At 43.8% G+C, this 24611-nt stretch overlaps 1 protein-coding gene across 1 annotated transcript in view; it reads right to left on the reverse strand.

Annotated features, from left to right (window-relative positions):
• The window catches only part of CCDC33 (coiled-coil domain containing 33), a 183342-nt gene that overhangs the window by 125762 nt on the left and 32969 nt on the right, over positions 1-24611 (reverse strand). The window contains exons 3-7 of the mRNA XM_027858275.1: positions 21339-21472; positions 16505-16614; positions 14652-14747; positions 8208-8299; positions 4249-4369 (exon numbers count right to left, since the gene is read on the reverse strand). Coding sequence (XP_027714076.1) covers positions 4249-4369; positions 8208-8299; positions 14652-14747; positions 16505-16614; positions 21339-21472 — 553 coding nt within the window. The remainder of the gene's footprint in view (positions 1-4248; positions 4370-8207; positions 8300-14651; positions 14748-16504; positions 16615-21338; positions 21473-24611) is intronic.

Below are 24611 nucleotides of genomic sequence, written 5' to 3' on the forward strand. Positions count from 1 at the left end.
GCCTTTGCCCAGCCTTCAAGACTAGAACTAATTACCTTCCATTTCTTTTGCTTTTCTCTACCTCTATTATCTCCATCTCCATCTCTATCTCTATCACTATCTCTATCTCTGCCTTTCTCATCTCTACCTATCATCTTCATAGCTGTTTCTACCTCTATCATCTCTCTCTGTCTCTATCACTATCTCTATCTCTACCTTTCTCATCTCAACCTCCCTTTCTATCATCTTCATTTCTATCTCTACCTCTATCATCTCTATCTCTGTCTCTATCATCTCCATCTCTGTCTCTATCATCTCCATCTCCGTTCTTCTACATATTATCTGTATCTACATAGATGTGCATATATATGAAGTTGTTTGTATTCAGGATTCACTTGACTGCCAGGGACGTTGTCAAGCAATGACTTATAACAAAAGCAAACTTATCGATGTGATTTGTCTTTCCAATTAGGGAACTATGGTACTTTATCTTGGCAGCTGTCTTCTCCTAGTACAATGTAATCTCCTTGAGGCCACGGACACCCATGTTTTTGTCTTTGTACCTCAGTACCTCAGGTAGCCTTGTACATAGCAGCTACTTAATTAATTCTTATTGAGTCAAATTAAATTGAACCAATATTTATAAAGTACCAATTATGTGTAAGGCATAATATTGGATACTAGGGATTCTTCATACAAAATTGATGCTGCCCTTGCCTGTAATGAGTTTACAGTTTTTTGGTGGGGGGTGGGGAGGAGACATAACTTCTACACAGATCAGTATAATACAAAGCAAAGATCTGCTAGAGGGCAAGGAAGAGATCGAGAAGAAATGTTCTAAGGAAATGTGTGAAGGGAGAGAGCATTTTCAATTGGAGTGGGAATCAGGTAGTCAAATCAAAATGGCCACAAAGGGATGCAGACCACTATTAGGATATTAAACTAATTAACTGATCTAACTAGCCTTAATTGGTTAGAAAAATGCCATCTCCTATAGCCCACACTGGCCAATTTGAAAGGGAGTGGTAGGGGCAGTTTCGTCCCCTCTGCCATCTAGTGCCAACTACAGCAAGATTGATCAGGAGGTTGGTGATCCTCCAGTGTGTTGGATAGAGCACTTGGCTGGGAGGCAGGAGATCTGGGTTTGAGTTTCACCTTTACCACTTATTAGCTGCAAGATCTCAAGAAACTCATTTCCCTTCTCCAAGGCTTGGTTTTCTCCATTGTCAAGTTGGGATATAAATACTTATACCATGTACCACTGTAAGACCCAAATGAGAGAATGCCTATAAAGGCACTTTGTTCCTGAAAAACACCATACAAGGTGTGCCAAAGTCTTTAATAGCATCTAGGACACACTGCATCTAACCGCAGTCATTATTATTATTGATGGTAGTAGAAGCTGCTAGGTATCAAAGTGAAAAGAATATTGGACTTGAAGTCAAGAAGACCTGAGTTCAAATCCTTCCTCATATACTAACTAACTATGTGACTCTGGGCAAATCACATTTCATCATCTGTTAAATGAGGTTGATAATAGCACCTCCTTCCAAAGAAGAAGAAGAAGAAGAAGATGATGAAGAAGAAGAAGAAGAAGAAAACAGAGGAAGAGGAACAAGAGGAGAAGGAGGAGGAGGAGGAGAAGGAGGAGGAAGCTGCTTCAGAGAAAGATATTTTATACTTGATCATGAGCAAAGGCAACTACGTGGAACAGTAGATAAAATGCTGAACTCAAGAAAACTTGACTTCAAATCTAGCCTCAGTTGTGTGACCTTGGGATAGTCACTTAATCTCTGTCTACCTCAGTTTCTTCAACTATAAAATGGAGATAATAATGGTACCTATCTTACAGGGTGGTTGTGAGGATCAAGTAAGATAATATTTGTAAAGTGCCTGACACATAGTAGATGCTATATAAATGCTAGTTATTGTTATTAGCAAAGCAATCTTTAGGAAAATTCTCAGCCCAGGACCCTTTGGTGTCCTGCCCCTGTCCTCTTATTGTATCTATGTGGAGCACCTCAATGGCTATCACACATAGGTGCCGCCATCCTGTGTGACCTTCAGCAAGTGGCCAACTGTCTCTGGGATCGAAGTCCCACATACACCTCAAGATGAGAATAATGAGAAAAACCATTAATCACTGGAGTGAGAGGTGCTTGGATCACACTTGCTCAGAGAGGCAGCAGTGGCAATCACAATGGAGATCCCAGAGGGAAAGAATACTCATTAAAATTGATTGTCTCCAGCCTCATGGGTTCTGTCTGATTGGTTAATAATTCGCTGGCTAAATGCAGGACCATGTTCGAAGTACGTAGCTCTTGACAGGAAATACAGTGGAGAATTGGTTGAGAATAAGGCTTACTATCTACAGGGCTTCCATCGTCCCTTCCCCCCCCACCTCGCTGTCTTTGCACACTCCCCTTCAGTCTACCAATCATTCTTCTTTGTCTATGATCAGCCTTCAAAAGTCTTGGCCTTTAATACAAGGCCAGTGGTTTCCATGGGTACAAGTCTTTGAATAGAGTTTGCCAGTATCCCTCCTTACTCCTCCTCATGATGGGGAAGTCTGTCCACTCTCCCTCCTGAATGTCTCCTGAAGTAGAGACAGGATAGTTAAAGGTAGAGGGGAATTGGAGGGAAGAAGGGAAATTTTCTCCAGGAGGAGCTGACCTTTAGTATAATTGTGAATTCAGTATTTGTTTCAGAGACATTGCAAGGTTTCCCTTTTGCATTATCCCCTCTCTCTGTTTAATGGAGCAATTCTCTCCCTACTGCCCCATTGCCTTCCAGCATCTAAAGCACCCTCGCTCTGAGCCCCTACCTTCTTTCAAAACTGACTCCCAGGAAATGATGACTTTGGGGTGTAAGCGACTGACTATTCACTTACAGTGCCAGGGGGGGTTTACATTGGAACAGACAGCAATTTCTTCATCTAGAGCTTGAAACTTTCACTGTGAGTCTGCAGCCCCAGTCAGTGAGTTGCCTACTATAGTGAGAGAAGTGAGAAAGCCTACTCTAACAGGGTGTGGGTGGCCTTGTTTGGTGGGAAGGGGGAAAATGAGAAAGACTGCCTGGAGAGCCCAGGCCACTATTGTTACTTTCCTAGGAGGAGGGAACAGAAAGAGCCTGACTCATGAAACCTGGAGCTTTTGCTTTGATTTCTTGGTGATGGGCCCTGCTGGCTCTGAAAGGCATACTGCCTTTCACTCCCTCCCTCCAGCACACACACACACACACACACACACACACACAAACCCCAACATGGAATGCTGTTTGCTCTGGGATTCACCAACCTGTTGGGGAGGACATGGAGAAGGGAAAGTCAGCAGGCTTGACTTGGCAACTCCTAAGGCTGAGAGGAACCAGGGGATGCTCACCTACTAGATTCCCTCTGGTAGAGGAAAGGGAGTTTTTTTCAAACAGTCAAATGCCAATTATTCCTTAACTGGCCCAAGAACTGGGGTTGGGTTCTAATCCCAAACAGCATCTCTTCATGTCTCCTCTTGGTCAGGACTCTCTGCTGTCACCCCTTATTAAAAATCAGTGGCCAAGCCATGTTAAAAAGATGAGTCATCATCACCAAGCACTAGGCTTGAAGTAATCCATGAACAATTCAACCCCTTTTGACTCAAGACTAATCTGACTCCTACAAAGTAAGGCCTTTTCAGAACTCAATTGAAACCTTTCTCCTCTTGTTCTTCTCTCCTTTCCAAGTGGCTGTCCTCCCCCTAAGACCTGTGTCTTTCACATTTCCAATGCCAATTGCCAAAGGATCATGGAGACCACGAAACCAGAGATTTAGAGCTGGAGATCTTATCGTTCAATTATGTCCAACTCTTTGTGACCCCATTTGGGGTTTTCTTGGCAGAGATATTAGAGTGGTTGCCATTTCTTTCTCCAGCTCATTTTACAGATGAGGAAACTGAGGCAAACAAGGTGAAGTGACTTGCCCAGGTAGTAAGTGTCTGAGGTCAGATTTGAACTCAGAAAGATGAGTCCTTCCTGACTCTAGGCCCGGCACTCTATCCACTGTGCTGGCTAGATGCCCCTTAAGGATTTATACCTCAGAAAACTCCATGAGGCAGACAGCATTTACCAAAGGACCCCTCAATCCCTTTCCTACTCTACTTGCTCCTCATTCAAGTATAAATGATGAAATGAAAGAGGATAAGAATACTGGCTTACTAAATATATGAAGGAATGATGGAATACTGACTATTGAATAAATGGATGAATGGATGGACGGATGGATGGATAAATACTAACCTGAGGGTATCCCTGATCGTTAGTCCGAGGAACATCAAAAGCCAACACTGAGGGGCTTGGGAAGTTGACAGTTCTCATAGGCAGCCCCATAGACAAAGGCTCTTTGCTCAACCTAGTCTCCCTGGGGAAGAGAAGAAAGATAAGGGTGAGTAGAGTGGAACCCAAGAACAAGTGGAGTCCCTCACTATCCTGAGCACCTGGTAGTGGGCAGTGATCTTCTGTTTTAGATTAAGAAGTGAGTGGCAAGACTAGCTTCTCTCAGTCAGCATAGATCCTTCTTTTCTATAAGAATAGTAGATGAGGGCAGGGAAACCCACTGACCCATAGGCTTGGGGGACCAAGACAGAGGACTTGAGCATGAGCCCTAGCTCACCTACTGATTCATTGTGTGATTTTGTTCAAGCCCAGATGCCTCTATTTCTTCAGCTATAAAACAGGCATCACAACCCCCCTTTTCTGCTTGCCTCCTATATGGAAGTGAAAATGATCTCTGTAATTTTTACTACGTGATTAGGCTGAGTATTGTAAAACCATAAGGATGGCACTGAGGGGAGAGCAGTCTCTTTGGATGAACTCCTGAGCAATGGATCATGCAAAAGTCCCTGAAGCCAATCTCATACCCAAACCATCTCTACTCATGTGGCCACCATCTTGGTCCTGGCTCTCATCACCTCCTTCCTAGACTATTGAAACAAATTCCAAATTGACTTACCTACTTAGAGTCTTTCCCTTTTCCTATCCATCCTTCACATAGCTGCCAGAATGACCTTTCTAAAGCACAAATCTGACTTTGTCATGTTTTTGTTTAAGAATCTTCAGCGGGGACTGGGCCAACCACTTCTGGAAAGCAATTTGGCATTGGGCAAAGAAAGTGGTTAAAATATCGGGATATTTTGAACCCAGAGATTCCTCAGGTGCATATGTCCCAAAGTCATCATAGACAAAAAGAAAGGCTCCATATACACCAATGTATTTCTAGCAGCACTGTTTGTGGTTGTAATGAACTAGAAATAAAGTAGGTGTCTATCGACTGCAGGATAACTAAAATTGTGGCATATGGTAAATATAAAGTAATAGTAGTATGTTCTAAGAAGTGTTGAATATGACATATACAGAGAAGCATGGGAAGATTTACATGAACTGATGCAAACCAAAGTAAGCAAAGCCAGGAAACAATGTATACAGTGATTATACACAGTGTAAATGGAAAGAACAACCATGCACAAAGCACTGAAACTGAAAGCAATGAAATTATAAAGATCCCAAAAGAAGAAATTTAACTCCAAAGAAAAAAATTTGATAAGATACCACCCCTTCACCCTTGTTTCATTCATTGCAAATGTGGGAGCCCATGCATGTGGAACATTGCATGTGATGTTAGACTTTCGGGATGTTTTGATTGGTTTTGCTCATTTTTTCTCTATTTCTTTTTCGGCTTCTTTGTTATAAGGAATGGTTTTCTTGGAGGAGGAAAGAGGGATACAAGAATGAATCTCAGGGATGTAGAAACAAAAGATGTCAATAAAAATCTATTTTTAAAAAAATCTCCAGTGGCTCTTTATTGCCTCTAGGAGAAAACACAAACATCTTCACCTGGTATTTAAAGCCCTTTACAATCTGACTGCAGCCTCCCATTCCAGGCCAGTAATGGATATTGTTTTTCTTTTTTGGCTAGGCAATGGTGTTAAGTGACTTGTCCAGGGTCACACAGGTAGTAAGCATTATGTGTCTGAGGCCGAACTTGAACTCAGGTCCTCCTGAATCCAGGGCTGGTGCTCTATCCACTGCGCCACATAGCTGCCCCGATATTGTTTTTCTTCAGCTGCTCTGTGTTCCAGCCAAACTGAACCACCTGCTGTTCCACAGACTTGGTGATTCATCTCTTCTTTTGGAGCCTTTGTACAGGCTGTTACCCTCACCTGTAATGCATGTCCTCCTTACCGCTGTCTTTGAGCATCCCTAGCTCAAGATTCAGCTCACATGAGTTGTCCCATGTGAAGCCTTTCCTTATTCCCTTGAGCTGAGACAAGAGGCTTCATAGATCTCCAGTCCATACCAAGAAGTTTTCTAGCCTGTCCAGAAAGACTACAGAACTCCATGAAACAGACAGCCTTTACCAAAGAACTGTGAGTTCTGAAGAGATTGAGTCCATTCCCCAGTATTTTGGGAAGTCTCATAGAACTGAGACAGAGGATTAGACTATAATCTCTTGAAGTCCTTTTTTTTTTTTTTGGTAGGGCAATTGGGGTTAAGTGACTTACCCAGGGTCACACAGCTAGTAAGTGTCAAGTGTCTAAGGCCAGATTTGAACTCAAATCTTCCTGACTCCAAGGCTGGAGCTCTATCTATCTGCCCCAATCTCCTGAAGTCTTGAAGGACATCATATCCATTTGTGTTTGAGAGACAAAGAATGATTGTATCATCGACTCCCTCCTTTTTTATTTGCATTACTTTATAGATTAATTAAATGCTTCTACTATTGGATTGGAGCCTCTTAACATTGATCTTGTAATGAATGTTTTTATTGGTGGTTGCTCTGGTCATTTTTTACATAATTGATAATCCCCAACAGCCCCATTGAACCTGAGAAAAGAAGAAAAGGACTCTAGAGTCAGGGATATCAGAGTTTTCAGGGGTCCACTTGTTACCTAAATTATCATCACTTTTTTCCCCTCAATGACTATGATACTTGGTTTTTTGCTCCTTTGCCCTTTCATTTACTACCTTACCTAGATCAGTGTCCACATTGATGACCCCTGAAATTACTTGTACTTACAAAGTACTTATGTACTTTGAATTCCTCAGCTCCTTTCATGAGTACCTTAGCACATAGTAAGTGTTTAATAAATGTTTTGTGAATCAAACGGAACAATGTGGGAAGCACTCAGGCACAGACCTTTCATCAAATGATCATAAGTAGATTTAGAGCTAGAAGGAAATTCAGAAGTCATCTAGCCCAAGCTCCTCATTGAGAACCAGAGAGGCTAAATAATTTAGCCAATGTTACATAGGTTCTAAGTGGCAGAGGATTCCAGCCCAGGTTTTCTGATTACAAACTAGTTCTCTGTTGTATAAGATCCCACTTCAAAATCTACTCAGCCTATTAATGCAACAGTCATTCCTATTTGTAGACCATGTTGTACTTTCCAAAGCATTCTTATATCCATTATCTAATTCCATTCTCACATTGACCACGTGAAACAGGTAAGAAAGGTAACATCACCTCCATTATACTGATGCCTAAACTGAACTGAGAGTGGAAAAGTATTATGGCTAAAGAAAAATAACAAGTTAGTGCTGGAGTTGGGATTAAAATTCTTTTGTTCTTACTGTCAACCTTGTGGTCTTTCTACTACTACACAGTATTACCTTTCTGTGTTTTCTTTGTAGATGATTACTTCTCTAAGAAAGATTCTCTCAGAATTTTAACTCTCCCCTGCATCTGAATGGGGGTTTTCTGAAAGACTTGAAGTCCTGACTTGATGACACATCCATTGGCAACCACCATGTGCTGCTTAACCATTTCCAGACAAAATTGTGAAACAAATGGTTTGTCTTACATGAATTCATGTAGTGACTTTCTTTCATTCTCCCTTTCCCCCTAATCTTTGTAGCCTTCTCTCTTCCAAGATCTCCAAGCTCTTTTCTCCCTATTAGACTCTGAGATTAATCATAGTTCCTCAAGGGAACTCCTTCATAGGAATTCCTTCCCAGGATCATGAGACTTCCAAGCCTGAGCCTTCCCTAGGGAATTAGAGGTTTGTTACTTTGTGAAGGGATCTCAAAGTATCATTCATAGGTCAAGGAGATCTTTTTTGAAAAAAAGATTCTTAAGTTTTCTGCAATTACACCGTATAAGAAGTTGTCTATTTCACTTATTGGTAAAGTCAGGACTAGAAAAAGACAAAAAAGGAGACCCTATTGCCTATTACTCTCTCACTTCACCATCCTCTACTTACTTGAACTCCTTGTAGTTGGGAATGACACGAGCAACCACTATGATAGGGCCAAAGGGGTTAGCGAGGGGCTCATTGACCCCACGAAGAAAGACCTGAAAGTGGAAAGAAGAGTGGGTGAATGGATGCTTGGGACACAGAATCAGGGAACAGTTATCTCATCCCAAAGGTTCAACCTTCTCAGCTTGACTATTTTGGCCATGCTTAGCTGGAACACGTTCCTTCTCCAGTTTTGCCTTTCTAATGTGCACCTTTCACTCCAGCTAGTCAGCTTTCCTGTCTGTCCAAATGTGCCAGGCTCGTTCTGGCCTTTGTGTCTTTGTTATTTTGTCTTGGAATGCTCTCCTCTGCCCGCAAGGCCCAGATCAAGACCTATTCCTTTTAGGAAACCCTTCGAGATTTTCCTCTTTCTGACCTCTTACCACTCTTAGTTGACATTGACTTGCATTGCATTATGAAGGCAGAAGTGATAAAGCAAAAAGAGCCCTGGGCTGGGGGGTCAGAAATCTGGGATTCAGTACTGGGTTTGTCACAGGCTAACTGTGTGAACCTCAACAATTCTCCTCACTTCTGGGGTTTCTCTTTCTCCACTAGTAAAATGGTGAAGATAAGGCCTGCCACAGTGATGCATGTAAAGGCCCTTTTGAAAACTAGGAAGCATTGTGCACATTCACAAGTTTGTTGTGAATACAACATGAAAATATTTTATATTTGTTAGTGCTTTAAAGGAATAATCTCACTCACTCATTCTTCCCAAATGCCCGATTAGGTAGGTATTGCATCTATTAGCATGCATTTCATCATTGCTGAAGTGAATGGAGCAACTGGACTTGAGAATCAAAAAGACCTGAGTTCAAAATCCTACTTCAGATACTTACTAGCTGTGCACCCTGGGTAAGTCACTTAACCTCTCTTAGTCTCAGTTTCCTCATCTGTGAAATGGCAATAATAATAACACCTCCTCCCTCAGTTGGTATGAGGATTAAATGAGACAATATGTGTGAAGTGCTTTTTAAACTTTAAGGCGTGTGATATAAATGCCAGCTAGAGATATTATTACTTACAGATGAGGGAACTCAGCCTTACGAAAGTCTCCTCTTTTGGAGTGGGTTCCTTCATATGGCTCTAGTAAAGAAACTTACAGGGTGGTCCTTTCTAGGCAACATTGTCAGGTCTCAGAACTTCATTTGTGATCTCCTCTCTCCTCATTTGGCTCTCAACCTGAGCCCTAGTCTTCTGTCCTATGCCTTCAAGGCCTCTCCTTTGGCTGGTAGTCAACTAATTCCCAGGAAGGTTTTAACTGAGGAGGCTTAAGGAGTTCTCCCTCTTACAGAATGAAAAGCCTAAAGACTCAAAAAAAAATGAATCTATAATGGAATTTCATGCATCAGTTGGGGAGAAATTGTGTGAGAGAGATCTTTGCCGGCACTGCTCCATTCAAACCACATCCATTGCTTCTGGGTAGAGTCAGCTGAGGAGCTAGACAAAGAGGTTGAGTTCCTGCTGAAATGGACTTGGATGGCCATGCGACTGGGAAGGCCTAGGTCCTTTATTACTCACAGGGGGAGGGAGAAACGGCCTCAGAACTGGTGAGGACTGATAGCTGAGCTTCTGAGAGAAGGCGCCAAAGGCAGGGGATAGTAATTCACACCTATCCTGGAACTGGGGTGCTGTGAATTGGATGCCTGCCCCCACGCAGAGCCTTGTGATTAGCAGAAGCAATTTCTCTGGCTGTCTCACCCCCACTGAGTCTGCTCTCCTGCTTGTGGAAGGGAGGCCTGCCATAGAGGCAGCTTCTCTGGACTGATGGCCCGGTGTGTATGTGGGGGGGGGGGGGTTGCTGAGGAGGATGTGGCTGCTTCCTCCTGCTTGGGGAAATAAATCCAGATGGGAAGATGGGGTTAAAGTGCTAGGGCTCCTGGGGCACATTCCTGTACACTTTTATGGGCTTATAGCTCTTGGGTTGGAAGGGACCTCAGAGACCATCTGATCCAAACCCCTCATGTTACAGATGAGGAAACTGAGGCCCAGAGAAAGCAAGCGACTTGCCCAAGGTCATACAGGGAATACGTACCACAGCCAGGATTGTATGGCCCTCTGATTCCACGTCAGTGGACATCTAACACTGAGCAGTTTATGTGCTAGATACAAGATGAATGAAATCCATATCCTCAAGGAGATGACAGTCTTTTTGTTGTCGTTATTTAGTTGTTTTTTAGTCAAGTTCAGATTCTTTGTGTTTCTTGGCAAAGATACTGAATTAGTTTGCCATTTCCTTCTCCAGTTCATTTTACAGATGAAGAAACTGAGGCGAATCGAGTGAAGTGACTTGCCCAGGGTCACACAGCTAGTAAGTGTCTACTGCTGGATTTAAACTCAGATCTTCCTGACTTTGGGCCCAGCACTCTATCCACTGTGCCACTGAGCTGCCCAGATGACAGTCTAGCAGGAGGAATAAAACATGGATGTGAATCACTCCAATGCCAACCGGATTGTGATAGGTGCCATGACAGATTTAAGCAAAAAGCTATGGAAATTCAGATTACATCTGTCTCAGAGAAATGGGCTGGCATAATGAACAGAACGCCGGACTTGGCATCATGAAGACTTGTGTTTGCATCCTGTTTTAGACATTTATTAGTGGGCAAATTGCTGAACACATCTAAGCCTCAGTTTCCTCATCTATAAAATGGGGATAATATTAACTTCCCTCTCACAGATCGTTCTGAGGATCAAATGAGATAATGTATATTTATATAAATGTGAGCTATTATTATTAAGAGTTAGGAAGGCTTCAAGGAAGAGGTGGTAATTGAGAAGGGAACTGAAAGATGGATAAACAAACATAGAGTAGGAGCACATTACAAATGGAGGGAACAGCGTAAGCAAAAGCACGAAGATGGAAAAAGATGGTAAGAAACAGTGAGGACAAGCACATCCTGCCTAATTGGTTTCCTGAAAACAGGATGTTCAGTGAAACAATGTTGCAGCTAGTTTGCTTGGCTAATCACTGGGAAGCTGATTTGTATCTTGGGGAATGTCATGTTTGTAGTTTCGTGATGTTACTGTGAAGTTTAATTACAATGTATAAATGATTTTTACTCAGAAATGATGTTGTTTGAAACTACATTATATGAGAGATGCCTATAATTCAGAGAGACTGAATGCTGATTATGTTCTGGATGGGGGGGGGGGGGGAGGAGGTAATACCAAAAAGATAGCTTGGGACCACACTTGAAGGGGTTTGAATTCCCCGAGCAAGTCTTAAGGGTTGTTGATGAATATAGAATGGGAAAGTTACTATGGATCAGTTGTTAGGGGAACTGGGCTTCTCCTTGGGGAAGAATGGAGCCAAGGAATATTGTGTATATCGTGGTGTATGCCCAGAGCATGGCCCCACTCCTGTTAGGAGAGCCCTACAATGAGATACTCCCAGTCTCCCTTAGGGACTCTGAGGATGAGCCAAGGCACTTGCAGAAGGACTGATGCCAGGGAACAAAATGGAGAAAGGCACATGGTGCCCATCAGACACTGCTGTGAGGAGACACGTGGGTGGAGCTGCTAGAAGCCATGTTAGCAGACTGCCTCCAGGAAGCCTTTTGAAATTGAATAGAGGAGCACTGAAGTCTTTCTCTCACCCTAAGGGTGCCTCAGTCTCCCAAAGTGATTATGTTCCTATTAATTATGCTCTGACCTAAGCACAAATGCCCCTCCTCCTTAATGCACCTGTGAGGCACAGGATTTCCATTCTAATTTTTGTCCACAGTGTTTATATGACTGCCTGGGTATCATTTAATAGGTCTAAGCCTCAGCAAAAAGCAGCTATTTTCTCTGCTTCCCCCTCCTCTTTCTGTGCCCTTTCTGCTTTCTCTGTTTCCTACATATGATACTTCATCTGTCATCTATATGCCCTTGTGCTGGCCATTCCCATGCCTGAGAAGCACTTCTCCCTTACCTCGAATACACAAAGTTTTTCTTTTCCTTTAAGATGCAGTCCAGACATAGTCTTCTGCATGAGGCCTTTCCTGATCTCCCCAGTGTTCTCCCTTCCAAACTACTCTGTAATTAACCACTTTGCATTTGTGTTTATACTTGGTATTATGTATACAAAGTATGTGTAATACTTTGTATTGTACACAAATAATTGTATTTATTAATTTTTTAATTTATGTTGTATGCATTTTCATATGTAGTTACCTTTCCCATTAGAATTGAAGGTTTTTGGTAGTAGAGAATATTTTATTCTTTGTACTTGTATTTCCAGTTACCTCGCATGGTTCCTGGCACATAGTAGGTACTCAATAACTTATTGTTAGTTGATTCTTCCCTCAAGGGCTCTCATACTGCCTCATCTCCTTCTGGCAGAAAGGAAAGCCCTCTGGGGTAAGAGGAAACAAATGAGCTCTCTCAGGATAGGGGGAGGGGGTTTGCTATGTCAGTGAGAAGCCCTTGGAAGGTATTTCAGGGTCCATGGCCGGCTAGTGAGGAATTTGGGGACACTGAAGATTTTTTTTCAGTGCTCCTTAAGACACTGTCAGGATCAGCCCAATAGAAAATAGAAACAATTGAACAACAAATCATACGCAGGCATCTGGAAATGTTACTCACCTTTACCCTCTAGTTACCTGATGAACAGAGATATTCGTTCAAGGAGAAAAAGAAGAACAAAGATGGCAGGAGTGGGAGGGGGGTGGTGGTCATTGAAGCTTTAAGAATCTGAAACTAGGTATCTTCTACCTCAGAGCTCAAATCAATCCTAGCCTGATAGCTTTGATGTAGACAGAGAAAGGGCGTGTGTGTTTGGGAGTGAGAAAGGTGTTCCTCGGAGGCACCTATCAGGGTGTTGATTGGGACATTCTTTCTCTGCTGTGAAGAAGTCAGTGGGGATAATGTAGCAGGACCCTAAAATGGAAGAGGAATGGGAATGGGGAGAGAGGAGGAGAGGAGACGGGGGTGAAAGAGGGGACTAGAATAGGAGAGGGAAAGGCATGGGAATGAGAAAGGAAACAGGGAGAAGAGCTATGAATGGGAGAGGAGAGAGGGATGGTGGAGAGGACAGTAATGACAGAGGGGCTAGTGATGAAAGAAGATAAAGGGATCAGAAGGCAATAGGATTTGGGAAGAGGACAGAGAGGAGGGAGAGTATGGATGGGAGAAGAGACAAAGATTTGGGAGGGAAAATCGATGTGGAAGAGAAAAGAGACAGGGATGAGAGAGGGAATGTGGATGAAAGGGGAGGAAGGAATAAGAGGGAAAATAGAGATGAGAGAGGGAATTAAGTGAGAAGGGATAGAACAAGAGGACAAAGGAACATCAGAGATCATTTAGTCTGACCCTTTTATTTTACAAATGAGGAAACTGGGGCCCGGAGTGTTAAATGACTTATCCAAGATCATGCAAGTAGTTAAGTAGCAAAGTTGGGATTCAAGCTCATGTCCTTTGACTAAAAATTCAGCCTTCTAAATGTCTCTCCAACATAGATAAGAGGGGACAGGAGCAAGAGAAGGGGTCAGGATGAGACACCAAATGTGGATGAGAGAAGAAAGTGGTAGGGAAGAGGGAAGATAGATAAGAAAAGAGGGATAGGAGAGAATATATCCAGATTCTTTGTTCAATTTTAGCCTCAATCTCTGCACAGACATGAAAGAGGCAAGTGTGGCTAATGCAGACATTAAAACAGGGAGCATGTGGGACAGGAAACTGCCTCTTAAAAAGGGAGGAAGCATGCCAAATTTCAGTGGGGCTGAGGCTGGCTAACAAAGGAGAAGAGAGGCAGCCCAGAGATGCTGACTTGGGAGTTTTCCATAGAAGAGGTGTATATGTTCTACCTTCCTGAAGTGCATCATAGAAAAGTATCATAGAAAATCCAGGAAGGCTTCTCAAGAACTATAGTGGATGAGAAGGGAAAAGACTGTTTTTCTCAGAGATCCAGGAAGATTCTGGTAGCTGGGATTCTCAGGGCATCACAGGAATGAGGAACCTGTGACCACCATTGGGGGTTAAGAGCAAAACCATTTGTCATCCCCTCTTCTCTTCATTTACATGAATGTGCATATGTTGTGAGTCAACCTGTACTCTTCTTGTAAGATCAGTTGTCTTTTTTAAGAAAAATCAGGGTCTTATTTTTTTCTTCTTCCTCAATTTTCTTCCTACTCCTATTTCCCTCTTCTGACTTTGGGGATTGATTTCTTTTTTTTTCCAAAGCAGCCCATTTGAAGAGGCTGTTAAACACTGATCACATCTAATGGTCCCTAATCATCTCCCCTGCCTGCAACAGTACCTTACCTTCCTTCTCTGCCTCAAAGGGGATGCCTCCTAGTCCTTTCTCTTCCCATAACTGGTGGTCCTTAACCTCTTCCCCCACCCACAAATGATGATTCCCAGCTTCCTCTGTTGTGTCCCTATTAGTCCAAGATAATGTTCCCACCAGCCCTATTCATGCCTTACCTCTAAGGCTGTGTGAGTGCATCCAACGTATCGGGGCATGAAACTGCTCTCCCGAGTGATTGAAGCATACAGTTTGGCTAAACCAGACTTGTGAGCCTGAAGACCGGTGCAAGTGATGATGACAAAGATGGAGAGACAGAAGAGACAAACACAAAGTTAAGCAGCAGGTCCAGCCATAAATCAAGGCCCTGCATGTGGCCAAATGTTGGCCACAACCCCATTGTGGCTCTGAGCGACCACCGGAGCAGAAGCTGGTAATTAAAGCCCAGTGTCCCTTGGAACCTTTACAGAAAGATCAATATTATAATAAATCTTTGGCTTTTCCTTTTGAATATTTCGCCATCCTCACAGGGGCCATGGCTTACTTGCCTTACTTTACTCTTTTTGTAAAGACAGAGATAACTAGGCTAGGGGATGTCAGAAGGTCCAATGAGATAATGGATGAGCCTCCATTGCAGTCAACCGCAAAGGGTTATTGTCTTTTGAGAAATAATAATAATAACTCAAGCACAGAATGCTTAACTGTTAAAAAGCACTTTACAATTCCATATCCACCCTGTGAGGAGGGCAGCAGACATTTTTAGCCTCATTTTTCAGACCAGGAAACTGAAGCCCAGAAAGGTGAAATGATTTGGTGAAGATAACACAGCCTGTAGGTGGCAGAACCAGGATTTGCCTCCAGATCATCTAATTCTAGATAGATGGAAAGGCAGAACACCTGGATTCTAATCTTGCAACTACCAATGGAATAGGAGATGCCATTAGGACTATCTTTTGACCTCTATGGGGCTGTCACATAGAGGGAGCACTACAGGGAAAATCAAAGGATTAATCATGAACTGTGGAATCCTACCCCCTCACTAGGGCCTTACACATGGGAGTTTCCCCCTCATCTCCAACTCCCTCCTCCCACTGAAGGAAAACAGATATACTCATGCATTGCTGGTGGAGCTGTGAATTGGGCCAGACATTCTGGAAAGTAGTTTAGAACTGGGCCTTCAAAATTATTAAATTGTGTGTGCCCTTTGACCCAGCTATACCACTACCAGACCAATAACCCAAGGAAATCAAAGAAGGAAAATAAAAGGATCCACATCATAAAAATATCTATAGCAGCTCTTTCCGTGGTAGCCAAAAACTGGAAACCAAGGGAGGTGTCCTCCCGTTGGGAAAAGACTAAACAAATTGTTGGATGTGAACATAATGGAATATTCTGTACCATGAGAAATAACCAAACAAACAATTTCAGAGGAGAGGGAGAAGATCTGTCTTTTCAACTGATAAAAGGCAACACAAGCAGAAGTAGAACCATTTATACAATGATAACAACAGTGCAGGGGAAAAGAACTTTGACTTTAGAACTCTGATCAACGTGATGAGAAACCAAAGTCCCAAAGAATGAGAATGAAGTGTCTGCTTGCTTGCTGCCACAGAGGTCACAGATTTAAAATGCAAGAGAAAGCCATTTTCAGACACAGCCAAGCTTTTCCTGACTGCTCATGTATGTGTTGAGGGTTTTATTTGGGGGAGTGGCTATTCTCAATGGGGGCAGGGGTGGTTAGTGGGAAGGACAGATTAACAGAAGCAAAAGAAAAAGGTCTTTGGAGGTCCCAAATGCCAACAAAAATAAATTCTTGTCCCAGCCCATCTACTTTCAGAGTAAACCCACCCCCTCCCCGCCCCAGTCCTAAGCTCATTTGCTTTAATGAATCACATGCTGGGAACAGAGCTATTAGAGATTCCCGAGTTTGCCCCCAGACTGGAAAGAGGCAGTGGAATAGCCCAGCCCTAGTCCCATGCCAGGCCAAAGTAGAGCTGCCCCCAAAGCTGGCTCTCTGGCCCAGGACACTCACCGTCACCAGCTCAAAATGGTAGGGGTGGAAAGGGCGGAGGTACTTAATGGGTATCTGGTAGGAAGCTAGCAAATCTCTGGTCCTGCTGTCAATCACCTTCAGGATCACTTCTGGAAGGGAGAGCAGAAGGGACAGCTCAGGTCAGCTTCACTCTGACTGTGAAAGGGAGGGAACAGAGGATGATAGGGGAAAGGAGAGAAAGGAGAAGGAGTGAAAGAGAATGAGAAAGGAAGGAAAGAGGAGATGGTATGAAAGAGGAGGAAGAGAAGGACAGAGAGAGAAGAGATAATGAAAGAAAATGATAGAGGAAGAATAGAGAAGGAGGGAGAAGTGACAGAGAGAATAAAAGAGGATGAGAAAGAGAGTCAAAGAAAAACTGAGGAAGAGGAAGTGGAGTGTAGAAGGGAGGAGAGAAAAGGAAGAGAAGAGTGGGGTTAGGAGGGACAGGAAAGAGAGGGACAGAGGGAAAGAGAGAGGGAAGAAGCTATGCTCAGGGGTAAAAAGGAAGGACATACCACATGCAGACATACATGTGTACACACAGATTTGCAAAGAGAAACTTAGAGTTATACAGGTCCACATTCATTTTCACATATGTACACACACACACAAATACAAAAGCCTTCACAAATGCAAACATCTACATTGACAAAAGCACTGATAGGCACTCACACTCAGTTGCAGAGATAAACCTGTTTTCTGAATAAGGGTTACTGACAATTCTCTCTGTATAGATTTGGAGATGGTATTGCCAACCCATGCTCTGCTCTTTGGACTTAGGAGCCTCCAAGTCTAAACGGCTCCATTCATTCTAGGCCAAATACCAGCTCATCTGGTCTCCTTGCCCCAACTGCCTTCAGCTACACAGCCCAGTCCAAGCTATTTCACCAAATGCAAGGCATGCCTCCATCTCTTCTGGTGTTCCCTGGACTCACCAGAACTCCAGATATTCTAGTTGCTGTGTTACCATTCCTTCTTTCCACTTGAGTAAGAAAAGGTCCATTTCACAGGGAACTTCAAATTTCATTCAAATTTCCCACTTTTTTTTTGATGAGGCAATTGGGGTTAAGTGACTTGCCCAGGGTCACACAGCTAGTAACTGTTAAGTGTCTGAGGCAGGATTTGAACTCAGGTCCTCTTGACTCCGGGGCTGGTGTTCTAACCACTGTGCCACCTAGCTGCCCCTACAATTCCCCATTTCAAAGGGAAGATGGTCCCTTTGTAACTTTGGACCCACCTGCTTTCTCACTCGTCTGGAATGGGAATAAAATCACAGAATGTCAGAGGTAAAGGGGACCTCCCATTTTGAAGAGGAGGAGACTGAATCCCAGAGTGGGAAGGGACATGTTGAAAGTCACACAGCTAATTAGTGGCAAGGCCAGATCTTGGGTCTCACAGTTCAGTGCTCTTTTCACTGTATGATTATATCTCCCAAGTAGAAGGAGGAAGAAAAGGAACAGCGGCAACAGGAGGAGGAGCAGACAACAGAGGATGGAACAAGTGAAGGAAGGAAGGAAGAGGAAAAGAAAGCTGCAGAGGAATTGATGAAGCAGAAAAATGAGGTGAAGGATGGAGGTGGGGAAAGATGAGGAGACAGGATACAAGAGAGAAGAGGAAAGGGAAGAAGAAAGAAGAAAGGAAGGAAGGAAGAAGAGGAGAATTAGCAGAGAGAAGAAGAAAGGGGGAAGGAGAAGAAATCAAGGGCAAGATGGGGGAAGGAAGTATGAAAAGGAGTATGGAGGGGGCAGAGGAAGAGAAGACGGAGGAAGGAAGCTTCTCTGAAAGCTCTTATCAACCAATAAGCATTGATTAAATACTTACTATGTGCCAGACTCTGCTTTAAGTGGTGGAGTTACAGACAAGAAGCAGAAATAGTTCCTGCCCTCAAGGAGCTTACAATCCAATGGTCTTATGACTAAAGCAGAGAAGAATATTGATCCTTACCAACCATACCCTTCATTACACCCCTGAGAAAACCCTAGTGGGGTTCTGGCTCAGTCAACTAGATTTATTCTGACTGGCAGCCCAAGTGGGAACAGCCAGTAAACTAGGGAAGATGTAAACGAGGGTTTTTTTGTTTTGTTTTGTTCTGTATTTGTAGGCCCCCTCCCCGGCCCCGCGCCTAACACAGCATGGGGCCTTGCACATAGTAGGTCCTTAATAAATGTTTGCTGGATTAGAGTGGATTGATGGCACCCTCCCCTTGAGGTTTCCCAAGCCCTGGTATTCTGGAAGGCTTTTTAATTCTCCCTCCTTCCTAGATGGGGATAGGCAGCTAGCTCCTTCCTGCACCTCCTGAGGAGGGGGCCTCCCTTGTCTCAAGTATCCTATATGCGAGTAGCTAGCAATGGCGCTGGGGCTGGGAGCCACCCCTCCTGTCTCTGCCTGGTCTCCATGCTAGGAACGCCTAATTTGCTGCCATTGTCTCCCCCTTCCCTGCCTTCTGCTAACTCTCTTTGTGTCATGAGCAAAAAGCCATTTCTGTCATGTTGACCCTGACACGGGGAGAATGAAATTTTCTTTTGCCTTTCATTAACATGTCCTTGAATTTCCTCCCTCCTCCACTTTCCGCCTCCTCCATTTTTAACCACCCTTTGCTGCCCTCCCACATCACCACAGCAACAAGCTCTGGATTTTTTTTCCCCAGCCCTGGCCCTGGTCATTTCAGCTCAGAGAGAACTGCTTGGTGAGCTTCTCCCTGCCGGGGCATCCTCTCCTTTTTCTTCATGAATTGCCGGGCCTTCCGAGCCCTGGAGTGGGGTCAGAGATGGGGACCACTTCCCACTCCCAATATCACAATTGCAGGGTAACTCCTCTGGGAATCTTGACTTGCATGTCTCAGGGACCCAGGTCCACCCCGGGATGGGTCATTGCTCCATTTCCTTGCTCTGTCCTCCCCTTGATCATCATTCTCCATTCCAGTAATTCCCCTCATTGTCATAACAGCAGCAGCAGCAACAGTACTAATAACCTTTGCCTCAGCAGACATTCGTCACCTGCAGGGAGCAGTGGGCTCCCCCTTTTTGTGAGATGAGCTACTTTACCTCAGTGATAACATTGGTTTTTCTTAAATGCCTTTTATGAAGATAAAAAAATCTAATTATTCATTGGGAGAGAATCAATCCCTGCAAACACAGAAATCCAAGGTTGTCTGACTGCAGAGTTCTGGAGAGATTAAATCTCTCTGCCTCCAGTTCAGAAAGATGGGAATTTTTTTTTGGCCAAATTTCACAAATTATTTCCACAGTCTCCTGGTTCATGGATAGATTTTAGAGCTAGAAGGGACCCTAGAAATCACCCAGTCCAACCCACTCATTTTACAGATGAGGAAACTGAAGCCCAGAGAGGAGAAGGGACCTATCTAAGGTCACACAGTTAATGAGTAGCAGAGCAGACATTCAAACCTAAGTCCTTTTTGTGCCTCAGAATGAGATGATCTCTAAGTTCCCTGTGACCTCTAACATTCTGAGAAGAGATGAATCTTGGAGCTGCTCTGGAGAAAATGACATAATTCTGTTAAATTATTACAAGTTTGTGCCACACAGAGTTTGAAACCTAAAGAGTTAGCTCAAAGGATTCTAACAGCTTGAAATGACCTAATAGTGAAAGGGTAAACATTTTTCCTCCAAGGAAAAAATGCTGGAAGATAAAAGGTGTCCCGAGATGGGGAGGCACCCTGGGCTAATCTGCAGGGATTTGTTCACCTGGAATAATTAGGCATTCAGTGGACAGAGTGAATGGGCAAGTGGAGACATGTCATCCTTTATCCACAAAAATGTCATTCCCTGCTCATTTATCTGCAGTGAAGCATGCTCCAAGCTGCATTACCTGTATTGGCACTGAGCTGCACGGAGACACCCACATTTTTTTTTTATGATCCGCCATACATCTTTATGGTAAGAATCACTCTATGGATAAGGTTAGTGGCTTGCCCTCTAGCTATTGGATAAATCCCATATTTATCCGAGGCTAGGAATTTTGGAAGAAACAAAAAGGAAGACCAGGCCCCCGCTCTTGAAAGGCTTACAGTTTAGGAGAGAGAAAAACATGGACACAGAATCAAGGTAGAAGGTTTTCATTGGCATGAGAGGTATGGCCATGGGGGTGTGGGGGGAGACAGTGCTATGGGGAGTTCAGATGATGCCTGATCAAGGCGCCCAGGCAAGAGGCTTCAATGGGAGGTGATTTTTGATCTGAGCCTTGAAGGACAAATTGGGGGCAGGGAGAATGCTCCAGGTGAAGGAATCAGATGAGCAGACACAGAGGTAGCATAGTAGGGCATTTCATTGCTTTGGGAGCTGTAAGTGACTTTAGATATAACTAACTCCTTCATTTTATAGATGAGGGGACTGAAGTTTCTCCCTGAAGTTGTCCACCTGAAGAGGCTGAATGACCTGCCCAAAGTCACACAGGTAGGAAGTGACTGAGTCAGGATGCAAACCCAAGTCCATGCTTTCCAGACCCAACCTCCAGCTGCCTTGTCCTAGTTATGGCTCTGTCACTGGGCTTCAATGTCCCAGCTCTACAGTCTATATGATTCGATCATCTCCAAAGCACAGGAAAAGTCTCAATTATTTAGCAAATTAACTTAGAGATAACATGTTCTTCAGTGACTTAGGGTAAATGAGTTGTTTCTGTATGTGATTTTTTTTTCAATCTAATCATTGGAACGTAAGATATCATAGCAATATCATTCAAACTGAGACTGCAGATGCATCAGAAACTCAATTGTTCTCTCAGGGCTCCAGCAGAGAGCTTTATGCATCTTCTACCCCTGGCCCACCACTGAGGGTCTCCCGCCCAACCCACCTACTCTCCAAACCCAAGGCCTCACCTTCACCACCCACATCTTCAGTTTGGATCTCCAACTTGACTGTTGTCTCCCAAGTGGGACTTCGGGTGGGCTCCCAGGTAGTTGAGGTGACAGCTGTAGACTCCTCATGTTTTTCTTCCTGTGAGGTGGTTTTCCTGGGTGGAGGGTAAGGACGGAAAAAAGGGGGCATTGGAGAAGGAAAGCTAGAATAACTCCTCCCTACAAAGCCCAGGCCCATTGGTCTTCTGGGACCCAAACATGAAAGGAATCGAAGAATCGAAAGTCCAGAAATAGACTCTCAAAGTGTGAGATATCCAGTAATGTCACTTGCCTGGGGGCATTCCTATTTATTTTTTTGGTTGCCTTCCTCACTGGGTAAACGCCCTCTTTAAACTGCATCATTAATAACTGCATAGCTGGGTGTCTGTCTCTGGGAAAGAGGAAAATGCCAATCTTGCTTAGGTTACCTTCTTTCATACTATTAAAATTCCTGACCATCCTTGAAACCCTAACTCAAATGCCACCTCTTCTGGGAAGCCTTCCCTGATTCCCTCTGAAGAGCAATGACCTTCCCCCTCTGGTCTCAAACTTCCTTTGTGTCTCTTGAATATGTCATACTGTGTAAAATGGCTCTCTGTGGTGACATCTCATCCCTTTGGAAGACCAAGCTCCATGTGGGAAAGGCCTGTGTCTTATCGGAGCAGGCTGGTATGAGAACCATTTGGGATAGCACCAGGTTCTCCACATCACAGGTACCTACAATGAAACCTATTTCTACACGTGGCCAGTGTGGGGATTTGTGTTCCGTGTTTCTTATAAGGGTTTTGATTTTCTTTTTTTCTGACAGGGGAGGAGGGAAGGAAGGAGAGAAAATAAAATTTTGTTCATTGCAACAAATGAATGGATAAATAAATAAATCCAATTTAAAACAGGGGAAAACTCCAGAGGAGGGCACTTAATAAATGTTTCTTTTAGTTTTCAGGCAGTGGGAGGAGGGCAGCACAGTTCCGAGGCCTTCCTGATCTCCACAATTGTTAGCGCTTCCTAGAGAATTACACTTTCCTTTACTATGTATGTGTTCGATGTTTAGAGAGGCAGTGTGGCTTAGTAGACATCAAAAGCTGGGTTTGAATCCTGCCTCTGCTGCCTGTCTTAAAGTCATTTAAGTTCCCAGCGCCTTAGAGAATTCTTTAAGAAGGCAGATGGAGTTTCCTTACCAGGGAGATCCTTAAACCAGTGAAAGCACAGATGCCCCTCCCTGGGTTGATTCTGTTTATTCATCTGTGCATCTATTGTCTCACCTTGGTAGAACTGAAGCCCTTGGATCGGGGATGGCTGTGTTTTGCCTTTGCATCCTCAGTGCCCAGTACAATTATGGGCACATAGTAGGTGCTTAATCTATATTTTGGATTGAATCAAAGCAGAGGAACCAAAAAAGAACTCAGGTTCCCTCACACCCCCCCCCCCCCCCCCCCACACACACCCCACACACATTTTTCCATTCTCTGCTCTGTGGCCCTACTAGGTGCCTGAGCCGAGGATGGCAGAGCCGGAGAAGTGGCTAGCAGGAGAGGAGAAGGGGTAGCACAGCAGCTTCAGTCCCTGCTCTCGTGCATCGGAGGCATATTCTGAGGGAGCTCACTTGGAATGATAATGGAGGGAGCTTGATTCAGGCTGTTTGGGACTAGCCTGGAGAAAGAGGGAGAGGGAAAGGGAGAGGGAGAGAGAGTGACAGAGGGAAAAGGAGAGAAGGGAAAGGAAGAGAGAGGAAGGGAGAAGAGAAGAGAAGAGAGGAGAGGAGAACAGGAGAGGGGAAGAGAGAAAAGAAGAGTGGAGAGGAGAGGAGAAAAGTGGAAATGAGAAGAGAGGAGCAGAGAGGAGAGGAGAGGTGAAGAGGAGAGAAAAGGAGAGAGGACAAGAGAAGAAAGGAGAAGAGAAGCTTCACCCTACACTAACCATCCTTTGTGTCGTGAAAATCTAAGAGCATTAAACATACCCCGGGGGATCAGGTCAATGATCTATGCCAACCAGGTCAGGCAAGGGTGTCAATGGATGATTTGGGAGAGATCAGGAGGGTTACCCCTCCCCAGTAATACTCAGCTCAAAAGCTTTAAGGTCCAATGGCATTTATATAATGCTTTAAAATGTACAAAGTGCTTTACCTACATGAACTCATTTGAGCCTCTTCACCACTCTGTGGAATGCTTCAAGGTTTTATTATTATTATTTGACAAGTAAGGAAACTGAGTCTCTGAGGAGTTAAGTGACTTACCCAGGGTCACACAGCTATAGAGTGATAGTCAGGACTTGAACACAGGTTCCTCCCTTCAAATGAAGCACCTTATCTATCATATCAAGGTGCATCTTTATCAGTTTATATTCTAGAGTCCCAGGTAATGACCCATTCAGGCTCTCTCATCCAGAAATTTATTAACATTGCAATTTAACCTCTTCCTGGTTTCTGTCTCTTACACCTCTCTGCAAATGAAAGGGACTCATCACCTCATTCTGCTTGTCTTTCTTCTCTCCTTCAAACTTAAAGTACAATACACCTATTTTTAGTATTGAGCAATGTGGTGACCAAGCTAGCATGGCTTCATGGAAAGATGCCTTAACTGGGGGACAAGAGACATCAATTCCAGTCTTGTTTTGGTCAATCATTTCATAATGATAGTTCACACAGACTTGAAAATGTTTTCCTCACAAAGATCCCATGAAGTGGGCATTTTCCCCATCTTACAAATGAGGAAACTGAGGCCTGGTGATGTCAAGCTACTTGCCTAAGGCCACTTATCTGACAAATGTCAGAGTGAGGGCCATACCCAAAAGGAAGGCTGGCTCCTTCCACGCCCTCTCATCTTTCTGGATCTCAATTTCCTCATCTATGTGACTGCGAAGGCTCATAACAGATCTAACATTATGTAATGATAATTCTGACTTCCCTCCACACTGACTACAAACATAACCCTGCCAATTTGTCATGTCAAAGAGCTTGTAGGGACCTTAGAGATCATCTAATCTTGCCAGTAAGTAATTTTGCATCCATCCATGCATTCATGTAAATCCCCCATTTTTACAGTTGAGAAAACTGAGGTCCAGAAGGGGAAAATGACTTTCAAAGTTATGCAGAACTAACAAGTGTCAGACTTGAGACTTCAATTCAAATCTTCTGACCCCCAAGCCAGTACTCTTTCCACTATACCTACCTTCCTTCTTTCCTTCTTCCTTTCCCTCCTCCATTCCTTCTTTCCTTCCTTCCTTCCTTCCTTCCTTCCTTCCTTCCTTCCTTCCTTC

The sequence above is a fragment of the Vombatus ursinus genome, unplaced genomic scaffold (genome assembly GCF_900497805.2).
Source record: "Vombatus ursinus unplaced genomic scaffold, bare-nosed wombat genome assembly UNPS02012811.1, whole genome shotgun sequence".
Lineage (NCBI taxonomy): Eukaryota > Metazoa > Chordata > Mammalia > Diprotodontia > Vombatidae > Vombatus > Vombatus ursinus.